Here is a 26014-nt window from a genome sequence, read left to right on the forward strand (position 1 = left end):
GTGAAGAATTTGGAGGCAGTTCCATCAACGCTCTTCCACTGTCACTCCACCCCCCACCCCCCCCCCATCTTCACCCTCTCTTTGGCTCTCTCTTTTCTTACAGCCACAGATGGCTGTGTTTGCCTGCTCTGCTGAGTTAGTGTGATGGTGACGTTCGTCCTCATTCATGCCGGCTTATTAGAAAGAAAATGAACCAATGCGTGTTAGCGTGTTTGTTTGTGTGTGTGTGTGTGTGTGTATGTGTGTGTGAAAGAGAGATAGAGAGAGAGGGAGGAGTCTTGCAAAGTGCGAGATCATTACCGGACAAGATTGGCTTTAGGCAGGAAGGAGGCGTGCGAATAGCACCAGAAGGGTCACTAAGACTCCAGTGTGAACCTCACCGTATGATCTGGGCATCTGAGCAGAAGAACTGCAGAAATACACAAGGGTGGTGATTGAGTTAAGATTCAGAGGAGAAGTATTTTGGGGTATAAGATGAAACGGACGGAATAGGTAACTAGTGTCCACGGCTCAGGCACAAACTGAAGCAGTGAGGTGTGCAGGGTAGAACGCTTGAACACAGCACTGCTATATATGGTCCAGTAAGTTTTGGATTGGTATTTAATGTGTGTTATGTTCACCAATGAAGCAAGCACAGGCACTGGGCAGAGAGCTGTCCTTCAGCTGGTCCTCAGAATGCAATAGACCAATAGTTTTAACTGTTAAGGGACACACCAGCCAATCAGGGTCAGCTGGCAAGTTTCATATGTATTGAAAAGGAGGTGTGATCTTCTAACATGCACAAAGTTGGTGCTGCTGTGTGTGTGTGTGTGTGTGTGTTTGTTGCATCCTTAGAAACTGGTTCTAAATACTTTGGGAGAATAGAGGTCAAATAAATAAAGAACTTCTAGTGGGGGAAAAAATTGATTTTTTGGTGGTTTTAGATAGAATGGTAAATGATGTATGAATCAGATGAATGTCTGCGCCTCATATTGGTTTTGGGGGGCAGGCGAAGGGCTGGTGATTAAGAGACAGTGTCAGCAGCGTGGGGGTCTACACCCTCTTCTCCCCCTCCTTCCAAGCTTCTGTTCATAGCTAAGAATACTCATGCCAGACGGCACCCGCAGTATACGTGTGCATGCCTGTGTGTGTGTTTTGGGTTCATGTGAAGTCTATAGCAGCTTTCAAAGTTTGCATGCTTTCAGTAACTTTCACTCAAATTCACTCAAGTCCTGTTTTGGCATTCCAGTGTTTATATGGACAAGCTGCTGGCTTTAGATGGCTACGTACATGCGTTCAGTTATAGGCTCCTAAATATTTCTCTCCCTTTCTCTTTGCCTTTGTCTGTTGCCAATCTAGGCTGATTTTAATCATGTGGATTATAACGATTAAGTCCAATTCCTTCTTTTCCATCACTCTATTCCTGTCAGCCATGTTTGCTCAGGCTAAGATTGCATTTCTAAATCAAGATATGTACACACGTACGCAAACAGACACACACACACAAACACACACACACACACATGCACACGCGCACGGACGCACACACACGCGCATGCACGCACTCTTGGTGTCCTGTTTGTTGATGAGTAAGAGCGCATTCAAAGGTCTCATTCCCACTATTATTTCTCTCTCTCTTTCCATGGTAGCTCTGTTACTTCATTTTCACTGATGCATTCTTTCATAACTCTTCCTTCTTATCCATCTTTCCTGACTGTACCAGTTTCATTCTCTTTCTTTAACTTGGTTTCACTTGTATCACTTCGTTCATTTTCAGTAATTGTCTGTTCCTTTGGTCAAATGTTATTTGCAAGGACTGGACACTTAATATACTATTAAATGTCATTAAGGGGTGAGAATATGTTAAAAATAACACTTCTGTTAGGACTGGAGAAACTGCACATCTTGAGAAGGTATCGGAAACTCATGAATTTCTTCTGCCCCCCCAGCGGTTGCTTTGTTACACTATGGCCCAGTTAGAACTTTGTAATGAGTGAGTCCAACAATCTGAGCATGTGAGTTGTTGGATGCACAAAAAACAGTGCCAAATTTTATAGACATAATAAAAAAAAAAAAAAAAAGGTCATTATGAAATAAATGACAAGTAACATGAAAAAAATACAACTTTATTTATTGAAAGTAAAATTATTTATTAGACAAGTGTAGAGTTGTGTTTAAATACTCATTATAACAAATATTTTGGTTAAAATTATATCACTTTATATATTTAGTTAAAAGAGAGTGAAACAGCTTTACCTGCACCTATAATGTTGACAGTTCTCATTGAAAATGCGTAAAAATATTTAAAAGATAATAAAATAACTGAGGAATGTTTGTCTGACCAAAGTTCGGGAGTAACAAGAGGAATCTGTAACTTCTATTCAAATACTGCACCCGTGTGTATGTGCGTGTGTGTTTATGAGCAAGAGAAAGAGACAGACTTTTGTGCATGTGTTTATGAGAGAGATATTGAGAGAGATGTGTGTGTGGGGGTGGGGGGGGTGAGGGGGTGGGTGTGTGTTTGTTTAAGGCCAGAGAATAAAAGCTAGGGAGAAAAACAGGAAAAGAAACAAAAACTATAAATCATAACAAACACAAAGGAATGTTAACCAAGAGAGAGGAGAGAAAGAGAAAAGAGAAAAGATTTTACAGCAACACACTTCACAAACTGACATCAAGAACTCCCATACACACCCACTGAAACTGAGCACACATGCACACCGGTGTAGTTTATTATTTGAATTAGTCCTAATTATTTTTATAATTAATATCATGAGACTAGGTATTTGCAAAAGCCACTATCAATATATGCAGTAACTTATCTATTTCAATAAGAGAGTATTTAAAGGCCTAAGTAACTTCTAGGTTTTCAATTTGAATGTCTGCTCAGAGCACCATCTTATTGTGTACTCTGGAAAAGGATACAGAGTCATACACACCTTTTCTTCGATCTCTTTGATTTGTCGTCTCTGCATATCGATCTTATCCTCCAGCTCTCTGATCCTCTGTAAGATATGAACAAAGGCAACTTTTTAAGTCAATCACTAAAAACATGATTGATTCTATGTCAGCAATTTACCACCACATAACCCTTAAATTTAGTGTAAGTCTACAAAATTACTATAAATAATATATTTAGAAGTCTGTAATACTAACCACTTAGTGCAAAAATGTCCAGTCATTTTAGTACAGATGCACATACAGAGAGAGAGAGAGAGAGAGAGAGCCACGCACACACTGACCTGTTGTGCAGAATGGAGGAGCTCCATGCGTTGCTGTAAGATCAGTGTGTCAGCATGACGACTCTGCCTAAGGATCTGCCTCCTCACCACCTCCATAGACTCAGCTAGCTCCGCCCGCTGCCTGTCACTCAAACTCTCACCCAATCGGCTGTCTGGGTCCTGCTGCAGGACAGCATAAAGTGTGGCCTCCAGCTCTTGCACCCTCTGGAGGACAATAACATAATGCCAAGACAACACTGAGACTACTCTGAGACAGTATACAGTATATCTTCTTTCTTTATCAATATGCTATATGTCATTTGGAAAAACTGTTTGTAATTTTGTGTTTTCTGCAACAGATCATACCAGGTGGGCTTGATCTAGTGCCTGCTTCCTGTAGTCTAGCTCCTCCTCCAGGAAGCCCTTCTGCTTACTAAATAGCTCCTGTTGATTGCATACAAATACACACAAAATAAAATCTTATTGAGATGTCCCTTTTTAAACCTTGCACTACTTTTGAAAAGCAAATGTCTTACCTTTTCATTCTCAAGATCAATCATCTTTTGCGTAAGTGCTGCTTCAGCGTTGTCTATCTGTTTCAGCCACTGCAGATAGACCGACAGTTAGAAATATACATGCATACATATCCATGTAAAGATAATAACAATAACAACAAAAATCAGCGACACACTATCATTACATGTATTATAATAAAAAATTAAAAAGCAATAAGCTTCAGGTCTACATTACATTTTATTTAGTACTGCTAATGGAAATATCCCTAATTAAGCACTTATTTTAGTTAATCCACCCACAAATATTTAATAATACTGTATATTTCTGTATACTTCTCATTCGATTAAATCAACAAATGAGGTTGGTTTACTACATATGCATTATGAAGAGTAAGGTGTATCCAAAAAGACACTAAATAATGATCATGATCAGTCTCCATCATTGGCTTTGAGAGTAGCCTACAAAATGGGGGTTACAATTACTTTTTCCAATGCAAGAAATTACTAGTAATGGTGACGGTGCAGCCACCATGTAGTCCCAAGATGTGATTAAGGTCATTATGAGTGTGAGAAATCACATCTTGGGACTACATGATAGCTGGACCGTCGCAACTACTGGTGCAATCAAAGAGGCTTTGCTTCTCTTGACTGCAGAGAAGCTTTGTTTAAGAGAAACTTAAACTTTCCCAGAATGATGTGGGATCATTCCATCTAATGTGTATCAGACCAGCTACAGTCCTTAGCAGATTTATTTCTGTAAAATAAACCTTTGACATTTGTATAATAAATAAAGTTGATTTTAAAAGTCCTGAGTCATTTTTAATAACTGTACCATTTACATGATCATATAGTAATGCTGCAAAGTATAGAAACCCTTCAGTATGTAAGAATGTTTCCCCAGTGTTAGTTTTTAGGAAGGACCTCTTTTGTATTTTATCTATAATCTAAAATACAGTAGAATATAGAGGTTTGTGGGAGTTTTCATCAAGTCTTACTTGATATTTTCTGAAAATAATTTCTTGATTACTTTCTGAAATATTTACATTTTTTTCTGCCATAACTTAGTCTAGTCAATTACATATATAAATGATTGATTGAAATTGTCAAGCTCAGACTGTGCGACAGGGTGGACAATTCTTGTAGATCAGGCCCTGAAAAGAGAACCAGTTTCAGGCTCTTTTTTAAAAAACAAATGCTCAATATTTTACAAATTCCACCATTAGCATGTAGTGCATGTGGGGAAAAGTGAATCCACTGCCTTCATGAGCCATTTGTGCTCTTGGATTTAAATATGATCTTAGCTTTGCATACAATCATATGTATAATGGTGCAGGTAGCCTATAGGTGTTTAAAGGAGACATATTTTATTCCTTTTATCCCCAATTAAACTCAGTTATCCTTATGCTCTTTACAAAGATACCTGTTACATGATCAAGAAAACCCAAACCAACTTCTGGTTTTCTTCACCGTGCTCTACTATGAAATTCTTTCTTGGCATTGATTTTGTATTGTATTAAGCAATACTCTCACTTGGTGCAGTACTTTCACTCATATGCTAATGAGCAGTACTCTCACTGGTTGCAGTACTTTCACTCATATGCTAATGAGCAGTACTCTCATTGGGTGCAGTACTTTCACTCATATGCTAATGAGCAGTACTCTCACTGGATGTAATACTCTCATTTGTATGCTAATGAGCAGTATGGGCAGCAGGCTCTGCAAGTACCAAAGGGTGAGAGTGTTTATGTTTGTTAAATATGATGTCACACTGAGCAGCAAATCCAAACTGCCTGTAAAACTGCATGCTCACCATACAAGAGAAATATGCCACAATGGCTATGTTTCACAATTTCTTGTCTGATGCATCCTGGTACCATATATTGCACTGGGATTTACCGGATTTACTATGTCTCCTTTGATGTTTTGGCAAGAAGTTGATCAAATGTAGCCAATGAAATCCGCACATGCCATGGAGCTATATTGTTGAGACACAGATAGAGGGCGCCAGAGTGTCAGAGGTGATACCTTTTCACAGCGAGACAGCACAGTGCTTGCCTGGATTACTGTAACTTGTTCTTCATTCCGCAAGTTCTGAGAGAGAGAGAGAGAGAGAGAGAGAGAGAGAGAGAGAGAGAGAGAGAGAGAGAGATGTATAGGCAGTCACTGCTGTCTCAAACAGCTGACTGAGAATCAGTCTTACCCCGTTATCTCCTAAGATGTCCAGCTTCTTCATGAGGTCAGGAATAATGACATCCTATAACACAGAAGATGATAAAAACACTGCACCATCTGCTTTGAACTGTGCAGATAAGTGTATATTTTTGCAATTTATATCTTATATTCCTAGCTATAACCTATATATACACAAACCAAACAAGTGTAAGCTAGTATCTGTGAATTTATACATACCTACTGATGAACAAGTTGGTTAAACAAATGAATTCATACCCACTTACTTCTGTAACTAATGACATTAAAGATATTCATCAGCTATTTGTACCTTGACACCTAACATATACCACGTGTAGATAAATTGCCCACTCCTGATGGCTATTTACATGTGTGTGTGTGTGTGTATGTGTTGGTACCTTGATCCCCTCCTGTTGGCAGTGTAGCTGTAGGCTACTGCTATGCTCCAAGGCAGAGATGTGCAAGTTAAAGGCAGGAGAGCGTCGCTCCCTCTCCTATTGGTCAGACACAGAACCGCTCTAGACATTACCTGCATCTCCCCTTTAAGGATTACTTACTGTCTGAGTTACTTGTGCAGTATTATGGTGTTGCTGTTTATAGCAGCAGCACATTATAGGAATATCACACTGCATAATTAGTTAATTATTACCTATTAGTCAAGTGCAATGAGTTGTCTGATAATGGTCACCTATTAAACTAACTATTAAAGTATTAAGTTAAAACATATACCAGGAAATAAAAAATGAACAAACTGATAAATCAAGGAATAAAAAAAATAATATGTTAATTTCAGGTGGATAAGTAGTTAGCTTTTCCTGGATAGCTGCACTGGGGTTTTCTTTGGCTTTTGTTCCTTTGCCTTGGTAATCATCGTTGTTGCATTGAACTTGGGATGTAGCAAAAACGTGCAATACATTGCGATTTAGGAACATACCAGGAAATGTGAGTTCTACGAATGACATGAAATGGGCATATTTCACAGATCACATACATGTGCATTAGACATGCGCACAATAGGGAAAACAAATACAAAGACACAAAATACAATCCTTACTATGGCAGCATGTTTTACCATAGTAAAATACAGGTGAGAAATATAGTGCATGACCTATGCACTAAGTGCTCAGGATGCTGATGTGTAAAGATATGTCTTTTACTTAAAATACACACATACGTGCACACAAACACATGTCCATACACTCATATACCCCTGTACACACAAAATACAAAAACAACATGCGGGATGTGGAGTCAAAAATGGTGAGGAGCTTCATTCAAATAAATTTTATTCCAACTCATATTCAACTGATTAAAACATCACTTTAAAAATGTACATCTTTTAAATAATCATTTAAAATGACACTGATGACACTTTTAACAAAAAAGATGCAGTGCTTTTTCATGTGCATATGCATGCATGTGAAAGAAAGAGGAAAAGTGTGTGTGAATGCCTCCTGTGTATGAGTGGGTATGTAGACACCTATGTGTTTATCTTATGCAGACAGCAGTTGGGGTTGGCCAACCCCGGTTGTTGCCGTGGGAACAAGTCTCTTACTTCCAGTTCTAGAATGCGGAACTCCAGCAGTTCGTTCTGGTCCTGTTTGTCACGCACCTCAGAACGCAAACGTATCTCACACTGTTCCAGAACCTCTATCTATCACACACACACATACACGTTTTTGTCACATTTATAAATTTGTGTATATGCATGTTCTTATGTCAAGATAGTTAGTACCTTTTCTCTCAGTTCCTGATTCACCCTGATGAGAGTCTGCTTTTCCTCCACCCACTTTGAGTCCTGCATCTCACAGACACACACACACACACACACACACACACACACACACACACACACACACACACACACACACATCAACCACTATGATTATCTACACACATCACACATGCCCACTTGTATATGCAAACGGAACTACAAAGAAAGCCCTTCCTTCTCACATACATGAACTCAGAATGGAACTACCCATATAGTGTATGTACAAACTAAACAAACACACACAAGCATGCCCCCCCCCACATACACACACAAAGCTAAAAGGTAGGAGAGCAATCCAGTTTTATTAGGATGCATGCAGAAAAGTCCATCACCATGTTTAACAAAAGAAGTAAAAGAGAACATCAGTTAACCAATCAGAATTACACCAAAGGGCACTGAGATTATAAGAGCCATGCCTAAAAAATTATCAAAGCAGTCATGCATACTTGAAGTGGACCAACTGGAAACATGCATTACACAGCTGACCAACTAAACTCAAAGCAACACAAACAGAACAGGGCTGATTTAAAATACAATGAGATAAACATGGTACAATATAAATGTTTACAGTGTCAGCTGAGCTCAGCTGGATTCAGCCTTTTTGCATAAGAATTTTGCCTACTTAAATGTGTTTATAATATGGTATAACCATGCATTATAAATCCAATTGCAGAATAAACTGCACCTGTAGCCACTGACTCAAATTACCATTACAATTAGTAAATGCTACTTTCCCTCTGAGCATTTTTTTACTCTCGGTGGGAGTTTGTGTTTTGGGCTGGGCAGGTGAACATGTGACATCACATGATTATCTGGCAGATCTCTGCACAATGCCAGCACACAAGCAGGGTAATCGGACAGGCAAGCAGCAAAGCCAATGAGAGCAGAGCCAGGGGCCTGTTCTCCCCGCCCCCTTTCCCCATTACCTGCCCCTTCTCTGCCAGGCTCCTCTCCAAGTCAGCGATCCGTGCCTGACATGCACTCAGCTCCGCCTGCATCTGCTCCCGCGTCTGACAGACAGAGCACACAGCCAATCAGAGAGTCAGCCTACGGCAGACCAAAGACAGACAGCTTCATTCAGGTCAGTTTGACTGTCATAGGAAACCACCTCAAATAGGTGCATTATCTACTCTGCTGGCTGAAGACCACTGCTGGGCTGTGCAGAAATAAGTATTGTTCAGGATTCCACAGCATACGTATGCAGTAGCTGAGTGGGAGAAAGTCAAAACAGACTATCCTTGTCAACATGCTAGTTCACGTCACCAGCATTATTAGACACAGGCTTAAGCCCAGCCTGCTGAGTGAATTCTGGTACCGAGTGAGCAGCCGGATTTGATCCAGGCTGAGCTCTACAGCAAGCTGTGCCTACCCAATTTAATTCGAGTACTTCAGGAAGCTTAAAGGGGAGCTCTGAGGACGCCACTTCAACGTGGTTCCAACTGTTCCAACAGTGGTGCAACATGATACGCTTCTTGACATATCCAGCCCTGGAAATGCTTGCAGATGAGAACAAGTCCTTAACACACATCCAAATTTCTCCTTCTGTTCCATCATGCCCATGCCCTGTCAGGCAGCGATTGACACATATACATATATATATATATATATATATATATATATATATATATATATATATATATATATATATATATATATATATATATATATATATATATATATATATATATATATATATAAACAAACAAAACAAGGGGCACCAGAAAGGACATTTTCTATTTAAAAAAAATAAAAAAATTATATGTTCCATTTGTTATTGTTTTATGCTATACAAGCTCATAATGGTTATAAAACACTTTATATAACCTTTGTTTATGAAATATGTAAATAAACGTGCTTTGCCTTGCCTCTCCTTGCAAAGGCTAAACTGTCCTCTGTCCTAAACTGGCCAGCTGTCCTCTGTTTCTCTGATTGGAGAGTTTTATTTTGGTGAGATGAATTAACACTGTTAATGATCGAATTAGGAAAATGCACTGAAACAACAGGCAGCATGCTGCAGTGTGTAGTGCAGGGAAGGCTCGGACAGGAAGGCTAGTGCGAGGTGGGGTGAGACGATGTGAGGCGGGGCGAGGTGGGGCGAGGCAGGGCGTGATGGAGAGAGCAGGGCATGGGCGTCCCTACCCTGCAATGTCTCTCGGGGTCCAGCGGGCCAGCGGCCTCCTGCAGGAGAGCGTATGCCCGCTGTAGCGCCTGGTACTCGCGTGTCAGCTGACGAAAACGGAGCTCTGCCTCCTCCCGAGAGAAGGCCTAACCAATTACAGTCCACACCACATAATTACATCATGGAACATGGGTTTTAGGGAAGTCTTGGAACAGGAGTATAAAGCACACACACACACACATACGCTGCCACTGCAAGTATGTATTTCAAACTACGACTAATAAGTTAGGGGCAGTATTTATGAAGCATGCAAGGAATGAAAGTAACTGATTTTGTTTCTAGTTTTTAAAGCTTTAAAAATTCTTTTAGAAGCAGAACAGAAGGCAGTTTACATGTCTAGGGATTTGTGCAACTCTGTATACTGGGCTATGTTTTTAAAGCTTACTTCCTCAAGCTCCTCCTCCGGTGTGGCTGGGGTTTGGTCTGTGTTGTATGAGGTCAGAGAGGATGTTTCAGAATCAATGGACTCTTCATCAAATCCAAAATATGTCTCCACAACATGCCTCTGAGAAAGCGATAGATAGATGTATAGATAAATACACAGATAGATAGATGGATAGATAGATGGATGGATAGAGGGAGTGAGGGAGAGCAAAGGAAAGAGACAAACAGTTGGTTGAAGCTGCTCTTTAGAAACCCTGTCAGTTGTTAACAGAATGTCTAAACTGTTCGCGGATCAACCTAGACGTCATGCAATCACATTCACTGATGTGTTCAACACCAAACTGGGATAGCGCCTAAACAGTCCCAACATTACAACATGCAGAGAAACAAATGGAGGGGCAGGCCTCTGTTCTGGAGGTTCGCACCCTGCTGTCTTACCATCGTGCTTGTAGGTCATTTCCTGACAGCCTGAGAAATACAGGCACACCAGCGCACATAGACAGAGGAAGGAGGAGAAGTAGAGGACCAGCAGGAAATACTCAGTCATACTGAGTATAGGTGTGGTTGTGGGTGGTGGGCACTCAGTCCAGTGTCATGTTTAGAAGTCGTACTTTCAATAATCCAAAAAAGGTTAAACCCAAGCTTCATCAAGTCAAGATCTATGACATGCTTGTAGCTGTCACCTCCAGCTCTGGCATGTGTATGTGGACAGTTTTGCTGATGTCTGATGTTGCTGTCTTTGAGTTTGACTCCTCCTTAGCAACAGGCAAGGATAAACAACCCCTCCCAATGTTACCTAGCCATGCACGCATGAACACATACACACCCTCTCTCTCTCACACACACACACACACACACACACACACACACATACATACATGCAGCTTCCCACTTGAGAGACTACAAATGATCAGCCATACCCAAGTTAAATTTTTTGCTGCTTAATCTTAGATCAAAATCTGGATATTTTGGTCTGTATTATAAAAAACTGATCTATTTTTTGAATGTTTGTTTTTATTATTATTTATTATTTTTATGGAACCATTATGCCTTTTCATTAACATCAAATGAAAAAATAAGAATCTCACAAGAGACTTAATAGATAAATATCGAAGAAATAATGAAAGCCAGAGAGAGTGAGAGAGAGAAAGTTTGGGCGCTCTCCTTTCTACTCACTCACACACATGCACATATACACGCAGACACTTGCACACACGCGCACACACACACACACACACACACACACACACACACACACACACACACACACACACACACACACACACACACACACACACGTGCGCTCGGAACTCCAGCAGTACATTCTGGTCCTGTTTGTCACGCATTTCGAGAACGCAAGCGTATCGCACACTGTTCCAGAACCTCTCTCACACACACACACACACACACACACACACACACATGAGCAGACAGTTGCTAAGTGATGAAACAGGAGGTGGCTGAGTGTACAAATGCCCATGGGCATGTTCCCAGCCCACAGTGCGAAGCAAGCCTCGGATGCGGCCATGCAGGATACATGTAGGAGAGAGTGTGAGCGTCTGCATCCTGCTTCTAAACAGCCACACACACTCACCTTTGGCATTCTGATATTCCTCCTCTTGGTCTTTTTGTTTATCACCATTTTATCACGCTCCTATGAATGGTGAGAGACATGTTATCAAGCAACAGTGTTTCCAGCATACTTCACTCTCTAGACTAAAAGCACTCAGCAATGAAGCAAATAGTCCCAGCTACATTCTTCCTAAGAATGGATCTAAGGATGATGATGATGATGATGATGGTGTAAAGTGGGGGAAAGGAGGGTGGAGGTGTCAAATCTCTAATGAGACCTTGCATGAATGAGGTAAACACATCCTAATTAACAAATGGAGTGCTGATTACTCAACAGAAAAAAAAATCACAGTGTGAGACCAATTAAGATATACGCACGCACACACACACACACAGACACGCACACGCGCACACTCGCGCGCACACACACACGCGCACACACACGCGCACACACACGCGCACACACACGCGCACACACGCGCACACACACGCGCACACACACGCGCACACACACGCGCACACACAACCTGTGGCAAGCTCTGTGGCTTTTGAGTGGTTTTTGGGTCTGCATGAATCTTTCAAAATCTGGCTTTTGAAAGATGAACAGCACCATCTATACATCATTTGGAATGTATAATTTCTAAAATACAACTGGTTTTAGAGGTGTGTGTAGTCATGGTAATGGACCTGAGTAAGCTCCTCAATGATGGAGTGCTGTTCCTTGACCTGCAGGCGCAGAAACTCCACCTCCTGCTGCTCATGGGCATGGCTTAGGTCTGTCAGAGAGCTAGGCCTCTTCAGCACTGCATGCTGGGATTCAGAGTTTGTCTTCTCCTTCTTAGAGAGGCCCAGAGAGAGAGAGTTTGAAATGTATATGTGTGTGTGTGTTTGTAGGGTGTGTGTGTGTGTGTGTGTGTGCATGCAGGCACACATGCATCACCCACCAGTTCAGCGTTCTCACGGCTCAGGGACTTCAGCTTGTCCTCCATGCGCTGCAGGGTCTGCAGAAGCTCCTCATTCTTTTTATACATCCGTCTGTTCTTCTCCAAGAGTGGCTTCATTTGTCCATCTGTCTCACGCACACGTTTTAGCTGAGAAAATGTGATAGAAAAGAGACAGATACAGTGTGAGTGAGAGTGAGAGCAAGAGAGAGAGCAAGAGAGAGAGAGAGACAGAGAGAGAGACAGAGAGAGAGAGAGACAGGTCAAACACATATGAGAGCTATAGTGTGAACCAGATCATGTGCTGGGTGCAAATATAGGATGCCTGGGGTGTGGGTACAGGTGGAATGAGCACAGGTATACCAGTTCAGTCCTCTCATCTGACAGTAGGGTGTTCCTGTCCTCTAGTTTCCTAATGACAGCCTGCAGCTCGGCAATCTTAAGCTGGAACCTGCGAGTGTCCCTCTCATCTACTTCCTACACACCCACACCACACACACCCCCACACACAGACCACAGTATGCTCAAGCAGATAGCAAAACAGTATCAAACAAAAACAGGATCAAAATGTGCATATTTGTGCTTGTTTAAGGGTTAGAAAACACGTGACCTGGGTGATGATGGAGTCCCCATTGTCTGTGAAGGGTGGGGCCACCTCTCTCTTGGGGCTACCATGGTGACGCTCCGACTCCTCTCTCTGCAGTAACAGTCGCTGTGTCTGCCCCGCTTGCACCCCCAGCTCCTTCTCCAGTGCTGCTACCACCCGGTCCCTGCCCCGCAACTCCTCCATCTAATACACACACACACACACACACATACACACAAAGATTTTATTTTTCTATTGACTTATGTATTGTTGTAGTGAAATAATGCTATGCCGATACCTAATTTACCTACCCTATTACATCCATAACCAAAAGGCAATGTTTTGGCTCCTTCTTTGTATAAAAGCAATTGTTCCTTGTGAGAACCAGGAAATGTACCTCTTCTTAGTCTTCCTTTTACCACTGAATTATTTAATTCCCAAAAAGGGCTAAAGTATGCCCACGGAAACAGAAATAATATCCATTAATATAAATAACATTTTCAAAGAATTTTTCAATTGGAGAGCATTCTCATGAGCCTGCTGGCAAACTGTAGTGGAGCTCTTACTGCCCCCTGCTGGCTGATGCAGGGCTGACAGAAAAAGCACCATTCTCTATAGATGCATTATGCCAGCCTACTGGGTCTTATGGAACATCAGATGATATGTGCATATTCACGTCATTATTGTGAAAGATATACCAATATCTGTACCGCTAAATGCTTGGCTCCATCAAAAAAAAAAAAAAATCTAATTTGTGTGTGGGTTCGTGTTCTGAAAACTGTGCTTGAGATACAGACTTTAACAAAAGTCCCTCCATCCATCCCTCCATGGCTCACCAGTCTGCGGATGTCCCTCTCGCTCTCCCGTTTGATCCTCTGGATCTCCTCTTGGTGCGCCTGGTGGGCCGTGCGCAGATCGGCCGCTTTGGCCTTGTCCGCCTGCACGGCGTTGGCCAACGCCTCTTCCGCCTGTCTCCGTGCCACCTTGGCCTCCTGCAGCTCCTGCGCCATCTTTAGCCGCTCGGCCTCGTGGCTGCGCCGTGCCTCCTCACGTGCCTCCTCCCGCAGGGCGGCGCGGCCCTCGCTGGCAGCCCCGTCACGGAGCGCGTGCACCAGGCCGTGCAGACGAGCCAGCTCGGCATCACGCAGGCGCCCGGCCCGGGCCAGCTCCGCCTCGTGTTGCCGCGCCAATGCCTCGCGAGCTGCCGCCACCTCCCGCTGCTTCTCCTCACGTAGCTTCACGCGCACCTCTGTCAGCACCACCGCATGGCGGTGCTGCTCCGAGTCCCGCTGTGCCCGCAGCTCCTGAACGCGCTCACGCAGCTTACACACCTGACGAAGCCGGATGGGGCCATGGGCACATGGGAGAGGAGAAATTGGCGTCAGCAAAGTTACCAAAGTAATGTGAGTTGGCATTCTTTATCAGTGAGAGGAGGGGTTGCTAACAGAGTAATGTTACTTCACCCAAAGATGTCAATGCAGCTTGGTGGGTTGAGTTAGCATTGTGCATACTCAATCAGCCCTGCTGTTTCCAGGTTTCTTCCTTTTTCGTTAGCATTAGCAACGAATTTCTCCCATTTCTACTACTACATCATTCAATCTGTTCATATCATTACTAAACAAAGATCAAAGACAACATCATTACACAAAGATCTCTACACCCTACTTCCACAGGGTGAAAAAACGTAATCTCATACGTGAAATAAATCTGAATTATAGGCTCAGATTCCCATGAATCTCAGTTCTGTATGCTATTGTAATCATTACAGGCTGGGAGGCTTACAGTATGTGTAAAGGGGTGTGTCAATTACCTGTCCAATAGCATGCATGTTTATCACTATCACACATTAGCAAAAGGTTAGAATATCACCTGACTAAATCCCCCCTTATAATGCACTGACCTATGGACACCTGCTAGCTGACTAAGTCACACAGCCAATTATTTTTTGTTCGAGAGTTCTTTGCTCGTGTTTACTCCTACTGCTAGGTCAACAGCCTAGCTGAGTGCCCTCCTAGCAAGAGTCACCAGTTTTTTGCGCTACATGGACGGCCACTGCATCATTTTGAAGTGAGCATGCTCACCCCCACAGAAGCTTTTACTAAGAAGCTGTCAGTGCTCACAATGTCCTAAGATTAATACATACTTATAACTACAGGCAAATACATTTTATAAAGAGCAAGATACTGAATTAAGTAAAATTATAGGGATGCCTTTTGATACTTTAGACTTTAGGTAAAAGGAGGGGGAGGGGTCATGAATGAATATGTTGAGACTACCTTGGCTCTTTCTTGCTGCAGCTCATTTTGGATGTCAGTTAGTTTGGTCTTCAGCTCCTCATTGGCTGCCTGCAGAGACTCCGCCTCCAGTTTCCCCCTGCTTTTTTTAGGAGGTGGGGCTGAGGCAGGTGTGGTTGCAGACATCCTCTTCACTACTTTACTGTAGGAGAGCCTCTAATTGGGTTCACAGACACTCCACTCACACTAAACTATAGCCTGCTTTGGGGATAGACCACAGTACTATCGTCATCCTCCTCTTCGTCATCCTCAACTGCAGGAGTTGTGCCAGCAATCTGAAATCAAATGCAGACAATTTAACATCTCATAATTCACTTCTTCTTGAGCATAATCTGCAACGGCAACACAGCTCTGAACTACACAAATAAAGACTGCATGTTTGCATTAAACAATGCACACACACACACACACACACACACACACACACACACACACACACACACACACACACACACACACACACACAGATAGAGAGAGAGAGTGCGAGCCTAGTGGCTTCTTTAAGGGCTACTGCAATGAAGACACTAAAATCTATGGCTAGTGCCTCCATCTAGTGGAGACTAATCTATACTACAAATAAAATGTTACCATTTAGTACCGTGGTGGCATACTTTCTTTACAGTATTTGAGACAAATAAAGGCAGTGCTCTTTTATGTATTCTACATATTGCATCCAGTAATCAGGGCTTAATATCAGTATCTTATAATTTAAACTACTTAAACTGCAAACAGACTTTGAGGAAATTAACACAAATGCCTTTGAAGCCTAAGTGGCTCTTGCAGTAATAGAAGAACTATTAGGAGAAGCTGGGAGTGTTTAGTGAATTTGGTTCACATCAGGTTGCTGGTTTCAAAGAAACGGCCATATACAGAGCTTTATTTTGCAAGATTTATGACATTTATATCCACAGCTTTTTAGTATATTCCTAAGATTTAATTACTGGATCATACGGAAAGGTCTCTCCACTCACAGACATAAACAAAACACAAAGACTTCTCCAGAAAAAGACATGGCATACCAAAATCATAATGTGCCTTGACACCATGCTATGACAGTGTGTACTGCTTAAGATTGCATAAACACACACACACACACACACACACACACACACACACACACACACACAGATATACATTTCAAACTCTCTCTCTCTGGGCCTCTCTAAGAACACACACACACATTTGGTTGCAAGATGTTGAAGCAATCAGTTTATTGGCACAATACACACAGAAGACACAAATACACACAGAAACTTCTACATGCATGTACACACACACACACACACACACACAATCATGTGTATGCACACAAACACTCCATTAACAGAGGGGAATAGGAGGATTTTCAAACCAGGAGGGAGAAATATGAAGGCGCTTACCAGAATAAAGAGGATTGCACAGTGACTCTACTGTCTACCAGTCACCTTGACTTGTACTTTAAGTGTGAAAGAATGTGTGTGAAAACAGAAAAGAAGCTTAAGCATAGCGCTTGCACTTCAGTTTTTGAGGAAGAAAAAACAGGAAGAAAGTAAGTGAATGTTATTTAATAACAAGACACTGGTTAACATATGGTGAAATTTAAATACTATTTTACTGGAACTGCCAGAGAATTACACAACTTTTTTTCTGCCTCCTTTCCAACATAAAGACACACTTAGTGATAGCATTCAAAGCATGCAGCTGTTCAGTCCTTTGTATGTTTCACATACAAGACAGATAAAACTCATCAGGCAGGTAGTCATGGGGTGTGTGTATATGTAGGATGAGAATGTGAGTGTAGGTGTGTGTTAGAGAAAGCTGCCAATGGACACTACAGAACCCAGCACTCTTCTCGACCTTTGAAACATAAGAACTCTCTGATAGCATAAAAGGTAATACAATCCATACAGCCACATTATCTTTAATGATGGGTTGTTGTAAAATGGAGCAATAAAGTATTCATTTCAGGGACTGCTATCTGTTAGACACAGGCAAACTCAGCTTACTTCTTTATTTGTATAGCATTTTTTAGCATAACCCCTGTCACAAAGCTTTATCTATAATGAAGTCACGAATAGGCACCAATTAACGAATGCACAAATAAGTGAACTCCCTCCCCCTTCCTGGTGAATGCTGGTGACCACACACACATACACACATGCATGAGATTGTGCTCTTAAGACACCAGTGCAACCATTAAGTATTGTAAAGAAGTTAGGACAATGCAACTCTTGCTAAATATCTGAGGCCTATATGGTGGTCAGGAGGGATATAAGAGTAATTCACAAGCCTCCTGATCATGTGACACAGAGGCTTCAAAACACATTGCCATTTAATAAGGAACATTACATACAGACACACACACACACACGCACACAGTCACTCAAAACAAGTCCACGAGAGCTGAACCAACATGTCCAAACACATTGCCCATCACATTCCTTACACACAAACACACAAATCTGAAAAAATGAAAAACATATATCTAAATATATCCATATCTAAAACACATATACACAAAATGCACAGACTCTCCAGTCAGTGTGAGGGCTTGTTTAATACAAACATGTGTATACACACACACACACACACACACACACAACTTGAGGATCAGCATGAAATAAAAATGCTTCAAGAGTGACTATTACACAAGATCCACTACATGTGAGAGATAGGCCAGCATCTCCTGTCTATATGAATGTAGTCTTAGGTGTATGAGGGCAAAGAGGAAAATCCCTGGTCCCAGAACCTAAGTCTGAAAATATAGGCCTATGTGCCAACTTTGATCTAGCAAATGAGCAGCAAATAATTAAAGTACAGTCTAACTGGGTATTTATAGCATTAGAGACAAATCGAAATCTGCTATGCAATTGTGTCCAACTGAATGGGAGACTTGGATGGAGAGAGCCGAGTGGGTGCATCTGCTTGACTAAGAGGCAGGGACTGAAGGATGGAGAAAAAATTACGATAGAATGATAGAATGCAAAAAGCACGTAGATTAGAAAGTAATGCCTCTATTTCTATAGAGTCATTTAAGACTCTACCGGCTTCTAATGGCACTGTTTAAACCGAACTCTGCACCGGGCCTCCAAAACCACACCCTCGGGAAGAGCGGGCTGCGGCTCTACCCGAAACTCATTGACATCTCTAGCCAATCCTTCTCCTGAAATTTAGGGGAACCAGAAAGATCATTGCATAATATCAAATCAAATAAACACGGTCACGAGCAACCTGAAAGCTGATAATTGTCAACGGAAAGACAGAAGAATGTTTCGTGTCTCGATTTACTGGAGCGAGATCTTCGTTGCTGAGCTTGGAAATTCGGCAGTTGCATTAATCTTCGGTGGGAGCTAAAACACCGGCTGACGCCCCAGGCGAAAAGATGCAGTGGTTTTATCGAACAAAATTCTATTAAGACGGGTGTGAGGTTGACTGGCATTAGCCAGAACCAGCAGGATAAATAAACTGTGCTATCCGGGTGACAAAGCACACCCGGTTGTCTGATTAAAATTTCAGCGAAAATACATGTTCTCATACGTGCATCACACTACGCATACTGAGGATATACAATCCTAGCTTTAAAATAATGCTCTTTAAATAAACGCAATCTATCCTGCAGCTCACGAGCATGGGGCGGCGGCGCACGCAGACAGAACAAATGGAACTTACAAACGGAGAAAATCAGATTGTTGATGAATGTCGTTATTGTAAATGAGTTACCTTGAACGACTCGTTGTGCGCTGTCCACTCAGGCCGATGTGTTCCTGGGTGCCACTGTGATACGTGAGATACCGTCACAACATCCAGCTTGCCCGGTGTTCAAGGCACACCACCACATGCGGTAGCGGCATAAGGTAGTCGGTTGGGTGTACGGGAGTCGAGGTTCGAGTGCTATGTTAGCGATGTTCTTACGGCAGCGGCGATGGCATTACTGCCGAATGGAATTGCATGGATTCCCGAACACATATGCAGAAGGAATAATACACACTGGAGCACTTTGCTCACTGGGCACGCGAACCCTTCCCCGCCTACCCTCAAAGACGTCACCCAACACGGGAACCTTTCCAGCATTCTCTGGGATGAACGGAGACCTGTCACCGGCACTTCAAGCCTGTCTACGTCCAGGAAGACAGTCGCTACTGCTTTAATTCTGGGAAGTGTGGATGGAGTTAAAAGAGTTTAATTGAGCAAGACCAAGATAGGAATAAACAAACGTAGTTCCATGGGCACCTTAACCAGAGAGAGTGAGAGAGTGAGTTTCTTTTCTGACTGGTGTGGAAAATCAGCCTCAGAAACACCACTGAAGTGCCATGACTGTGACCTAGATTCCCCCCGTCTCCCACTCTGTAACCTTGTTTGAGTAAAGCTGGACACGGACATTAGCGCATGCCTGATTAACACCATATATATGCTACTACCTCAGGCTAGGTACCCAGTCATACATACCCCAAGTTATAGGACAGGTCAAACAGAATAGCACATCTCGTCATACACACATTTTCTCTAGTTTGGTGTATTATATAAGAAACCTAGGCAGCATTAGAAAAACATTTCTTTCCACGACGGTCTCTCTCCCCATCATGACATAGCTCATGGAATATAACAATCTTATTTGGTAAAACCTTCAGCTCTGGGATGTATTACTCAGCTGGTAAGCCTGTGTGTGTGTGTGTGCGCATGCACCCAAGACTTAAACCTTGCCTCAGAGTTCTGATTCAGAAAAGGCTAAGACTAATGATCTCTCTTTCCTCTCTTTCTTTCTGTCTTCTGGGAGCAACTGCTCAAGATGTGACTGAATGGATCTAAGACTAAATAATACATTAGCTTGAGCAGACATAGACTATGTGTGGGTGTGTGAATACATGGGGGGTGGTTATGAAATTCTCAGCATTATGTGCAGTCACCAAAAAAGGAAGAGATTGCTCTATCTTACAGAATACAAAATTACAATGGTTAATTGGGGGCCACCAGATGTAAATAAACTGACCTGTAATCACTGAATATAGTAAGCAGGAGTCAATCTTGGTTGTACAGTTACCAAGGTAATACCATCACAGTTTAACTCAGTGGGTTGGGACTATCCTGGCTTAATTTCTCTGTAATGCTGCAAGCCTTAACACCATGGTTACAATGCACGTATTTTCGCTAACCATTCACACACCAACAAAAGGAGGATATGTGTATACGTGTGTACATGTGCATATATAATCAAAAACAGTCATTTAAATTTAACCTAATGCCAGGGCCTTCACTAGACCTAATTTAATGGGGCATGTGCCTCAGTAAAATATTTCCATGCACCACTATAAACATGCAGTTAAAAAGGCACATCTAGTTTTATGTCTAAAAGAAATTATTTCACGTGTACACGTGACAAAATTATTAAAATGAAGTATAAATTAAACATGTTACTTTTTCTCATGACAGGAGAGACAGAGCACAGGAGTAAGAAGAGAAGAACAGGGAAAGAGGAAAAGCAGAACAGGTAGAAGCATTGAGAGAGAGAGAGAGAGAGAGAGAGAATAGCAGAAAAAGTAAGAAGCATATGCATAATTCTACCACTACAACTCACTGGCAAACAAAGGGGTTGGACCTTGCCCTCTTAATTCTGTGTCCTCCAGTACAACAGCTAGTCTTGAAACACCCGTGCCTAATACTGTGTAACTTTGTAATAACTAAACTTCCTGTCATTCTGAGATAATTGGGGCACCCTTGAAATGTGTTAGAAGTGGGCTAATGCAAATATAAAAGGTTTCCTTATTTCCCTTTGAAGGATCACTCATTTGGTGACAGATGGATAGCACACACCAACCAGGCAATCATCTGCATGGGGCCATGTAATAATTACTGATGAATGTGTTGATGTGCTTTGACAATGCTTTGATATGAGAAAATCAGAGGAAAATCACATCTTTAAGGCTGAATACAAAATCATTTATTATTCCAGTTTGGGAGAGGATAGGCAGTGCTTTTATTTAATTATTATTGTAAACTGCCCTTCCCTTTCATCTCAGTGAGTGCCCCCTTGTGGTAACTAGTATTTTAAAACTGTAAGGGGTGATTCCTGGGCATGAAGATGTGCTTGCAAAACAGGCCCTTGCACAAAGGTTGAGTGGTCTTGCTTATTGTTCGGTAATAAAATCTCTTTTAACACCATGGTAAGAGTGACAGCTTCTCTTCTGACAGAAGCTGAAAATGTTGCCACAAATGTTTTTCATAGGTTAGGACAAACTAGCCTTTAACAAAACATTTGTGGCAACATTTTCAGCTTATGTTCTGTTTTGTTATAGGCTAGATTTTCATTCGCAGAACTCAAATACTGATGAATGGGTAAAACATTGGGTAAAACATAAAAGCTCTCTTTAGTCTGCACCTTTCTCAAGATTTGTATTAATGCTGATGAGCATATATAAATCTAAGACAGCTGCTTTCTGTTTTGATGAGTTTAGATTGCATGACATACCAATAAAACTTAATATTGTTCCATCTTCTGGGTAGAAGTTGCAGGTAACAGACCCAAAGTGTGTTCCTGCGTTTGCTTATGTCAACAGGTCAGGTCTATCACGCAGCGCTTTAACTCGACACTCCAGAACCTCGACTACGACGCTGTTCACGCAGCCTATGTTCAAGCACTAACCTGATAACATAAGCGCCGAAATGAAAAGTAAGACTTTCTTTGTCGCTCACGCCATGCAAAGGCAGCTTGTGTGAATCAGGCGTCAGGCGTGTTTGATTTTGGAGTGGTACGCGCCCTCACTCGCGGCCACAAGCTGTCAACGTGACCAAACATTTCGCCCGCAATTACGTCACATTGACCGCGCCTCTGCGTCCGCAGTAGTTACTAACCAGGCTTAGCGCTCGAAAATTGAAACACTACAGTCCGGCTGGTGACGCAGACACGCCTCGGTCGTTTATTGGCCATGGAACAATCTATAGCAGGAAATATAAAAAAGGGTCTGAACAAAAGATTGCACGTAATTGCCTTGACATTTGTAAGTACTGTACAGAAAATTAATGTCCTCGTCAATGTTGCGTACTTATTGGACGAGCATGCTAACCATGCTGCCTTCGTGTAGTATTCATGCCACCGCTTCTCCGTCTGTCATCCCATCTCAACAAAAGTTCCTCTTCATTCAACAGTTGCATTATAACCAGCTCCATGATGTTTGACTACGTGTGATCAATTCGTGTGTTTACACTGGAGTCTGAGTCTGTTGTTCCTCGTTTACTGCTCGGGAGAGAGCAGCTTCGGCCTTCACGATTGAGCAGCTTTTCTCTACAGCGCCACCCCAGCCCTGGCGCCGAAGTACACGGTCGCCACAGATGGTGATGCAAGAAATGTGAACATCGAGCATTTCGGACCTTTCCGCATCTGCATTAGGCAAGAACCAGATCTTAGCAAGTGTCACGGTGTCGTTGCGACTTAACGCACTCGCTGAATAGCTTCTGATGTAAAATGGGCTTTAATGTGAGGCAATGGTACTGCTATGCCTTTTATTTGGAGCTGAAGCCCCCTCTAAAGGCTTTTATTCCCGCAAATAAATGTACATTATTAGTTATATCGCAAATAGATTTTGTCATTCATGTTTCCTTATTAAAACGTTCCACTCTGTATTCAATTTCACAACATATGGAGAAAATGGTGCAGTGGAACCTGGGGGAGCCCTGAAAATTGGGTCTGAAAGGGTTAAAAAGGAGCCGCGTCACATTCATCACCGTATTCATTTAATATTCATTCAGATTGAGATAATCTGTGCGTGAGAAGATATCCCTGAAGGAGAGTTAGTGAAACTCGGAAAAGTAAAGATGTTATTTTAATGTCAATTTCAAACTTTTCTTAACTCAAATGAAATCGCATTTATTAAACCATACAGTATTTAGGGTGAGTGTGAATGGATGGCTAGTTTTCTTGAGGGCCTACTGTAGTTAACAGTAGTTAAACTGACCAATCAAAATCAATATGCAAATTTTGGAACGACGCTTCTTTCTAATGAAGACATTTTGATCTCATTTTTGTAGTTCTCCTAGGCGCATACCCAAAATCACCATAGTAAAGGGTCAGCCCCAGAATTTAAGATGTCTAATTTTACATGTTAGCTCTCTGCCAATCTGAAAGGTCCTTGTATTTGTCTCGATCAGAAGCCCTCACCTGCCGGGTTTTAACCTCCAGAGATTCATTCAGTGTGGCCCAGAAGTGCCTTCTTCAACAGGAAATGGTCTAAGTAGCTAGTAATAATATAAGTAGCTAATATATAAACAAAAATGGCAATAACAAAGTAAAAGTCAAATTTATTTATATAGCATTTTTACAACAGCCGTTGTCACAAAGCAGCTTTACACATGTCCGAGTCCAAGCCCCCAGTGAGCAAGCAAGTAGTGACAGTGGCAATGAAAAACTCCCTAGAACATGCAGAAGAAGAGACCAAGACTCAAGGGGGTGGAGGTCATCCTTCTCCTCCTTAATTAAACATAATTATATTTAATTAAAAAATAATTATGACCGACAAAGTGAAACCATATACTACCTAACTTATATAGAAGCGGAATTAAGCTGCCTCGGTCGCTGTCAGCCATTGTGATGATGTTGTCATCACTATCGCATTGTTTGAATACTGTAATTTTAAACAGTACTATTGGTTTCATACTAAGGCTTCAGGCATACTTTTAAAAATCTCATATAATGTTACTGTTTGTTTGCCGTAGCTGAAGCATGTTAGTAAGGGAATTTCAACTCAGGCTAGCTAGTAAAAACATAAATTAACGTCAACTAACTGCAACAGCATCGTTCCAGCCCACTAGCCTTTCCCTGCCCAGACTTAGAGCCCCCTCTCCTGAGTACTGATAAGCAACACCTGTCTCTCATTCCAGTCTCCCTTATAATATCCCAGTTTCCCACCTCCAACTCGTGAAGTATTGTATCCCTATATGCATACAGAGTGTTCTCTGGTCCTTTCGATTTCCCTGGCTTTGACCTCTGCTTCCTCCTCAGACTACACCTTGTACCTAGCCCCTTGGATTATTTGTGCCTACGGACCTTGCAGTGGGAATGGTAACCTTGACTCTCCTCGTTCGAAATCCCTCTCCGTTGACGACTGCTGCTCATATCTGCTTCATACCCATTCCTGTCAGTGCCAATAAACTCATGCTATTGGATCCTCACTTACCTGTGTCTGGGAGTTTGTTATAGAATACTTCGCCACTTTGATGGATCCAGCGAAGTTACAGGCTAAGATTGCTGAGCAGGAGGGCATTATCACCTGGTTATAGGAGACCGTTCAGAGGCTTACTAGTGAGCAACCATCTTTTCCTGCTGAAGTAGGTTCTCCGGGAGTGGCTGTACTCAACCTGGCTGTGGTACTGGTCACTTTTCCTGAGAGATATGATGGCTCGTCCAAAAGATGTAAGAACTTTTTGATGCAGTGTTCCATGTTCAAGTTCAAGTTTGGTTTATTTGTCACATACATAGTCATGTATTTTACTTATCATGCCGCTCAGTTTACTTTTGAGCCCCAGCGCATCCATTTTGTTTTATCCCTGCTTACTGGCGAGGCAGGTTCCTGGGGAACAGCTTTGTGGAATAGTCAAGATCCCTCCATACAGTCAGAGGGGGCCTTTTACTCCCTATTTAAGGCAATTTTTGACCATCCTGCTTCTGGAAGGGATCCAGGGTAGGACACGAGTATGACCCCGGTAAGAACATCTATATTCTTCTGTAAACATATCCAGCTTACCTTGCCTTTGTTAGTGTCGTGGGAGGGCCAGTCTGAGGTCCTCGTGGATCCTGGTGCTGCCGGAAATTTCATAGATTCCCAAATAGTTGCTAGACTGCGAATACCCAACAGACCTTTGAACCCACCTCTCCATATACATTCTCTAAACGGTCAACCGATCCGTGGGGGTTTAATCACACTACAGACAGTGTCGGTGGTACTGGGCTGTTCCATTTTGAGACCATTCAGTTTTTTCCCATGCCCCTTTCATGGGACAGTATTATCCTAGGCTACCCCTGGTTAGTGGAACATGACCTCCATATATCCTGGTCTCAGTCAGAACTGCTGTCTTGGAGCTTAATGTTAAACCTCCCACTCCGCTCCACCTCAGCGGAGAGCCCCGGCGCGCCTTACCTCCAGACTGTGCCGCTACCTTACAGAGGATACGGGGAGCTGTTTAGCAAAGCACACGCCACTGCCTTACCCCCCAACAGAGGGTGGGACTGTCTATAGACCTCCTTCCCGGAGCCCCTCTTCCCAGGCGTGTCAAGCCATACCCCCTCTCTCGCCTGGAGGAGAGGGCTATGGAGGACTATGTGCAGGAGGCCCTTGAGCAGGGGTTTATACGTCCCTCAACCTCGCCCTTGGCAGTCGGGTTTTTCTTTGTAGAGAAGGGTGGTGGCCTGCGGC

At 42.4% G+C, this 26014-nt stretch overlaps 2 protein-coding genes and 1 long non-coding RNA gene across 3 annotated transcripts; 1 reads left to right on the forward strand and 2 right to left on the reverse strand.

Annotated features, from left to right (window-relative positions):
• Window positions 1–2307: 2307 nt before the first annotated feature.
• jakmip1 (janus kinase and microtubule interacting protein 1) lies at window positions 2308–19595 on the reverse strand. The gene is made up of 21 exons (XM_081699546.1): window positions 19335–19595; window positions 15618–15910; window positions 14178–14672; window positions 13366–13545; window positions 13119–13232; window positions 12759–12905; window positions 12502–12651; window positions 11837–11896; window positions 10244–10363; window positions 9819–9944; window positions 8606–8689; window positions 7641–7703; window positions 7461–7559; window positions 6304–6399; window positions 5916–5969; window positions 5741–5806; window positions 3737–3805; window positions 3567–3644; window positions 3222–3425; window positions 2919–2984; window positions 2308–2555 (listed from the first exon to the last, which is right to left on the reverse strand). The coding sequence occupies exons 2-21, from the start codon at window positions 15759–15761 to the stop codon at window positions 2505–2507; spliced, it is 2466 nt and encodes an 821-aa protein (XP_081555672.1). The 5' UTR covers window positions 15762–15910; window positions 19335–19595; the 3' UTR covers window positions 2308–2504.
• Window positions 10244–11819, reverse strand: LOC145651775 (uncharacterized). Its single transcript, XM_081699549.1, has 2 exons — window positions 10681–11819; window positions 10244–10363 (listed from the first exon to the last, which is right to left on the reverse strand). The coding sequence occupies exons 1-2, from the start codon at window positions 10787–10789 to the stop codon at window positions 10332–10334; spliced, it is 141 nt and encodes a 46-aa protein (XP_081555675.1). The 5' UTR covers window positions 10790–11819; the 3' UTR covers window positions 10244–10331.
• A 252-nt stretch (window positions 19596–19847) lies between the features above and the next one.
• On the forward strand, window positions 19848–23182 carry LOC113572489 (uncharacterized). The gene is made up of 2 exons (XR_003410116.3): window positions 19848–22606; window positions 22755–23182. It is a non-coding gene; the product is annotated as an uncharacterized LOC113572489 (long non-coding RNA).
• The last annotated feature ends 2832 nt before the right edge of the window (window positions 23183–26014 follow it).

Source organism: Electrophorus electricus, chromosome 16 (genome assembly GCF_041902795.1).
Source record: "Electrophorus electricus isolate QZ-2024a chromosome 16, ASM4190279v1, whole genome shotgun sequence".
NCBI lineage: Eukaryota > Metazoa > Chordata > Actinopteri > Gymnotiformes > Gymnotidae > Electrophorus > Electrophorus electricus.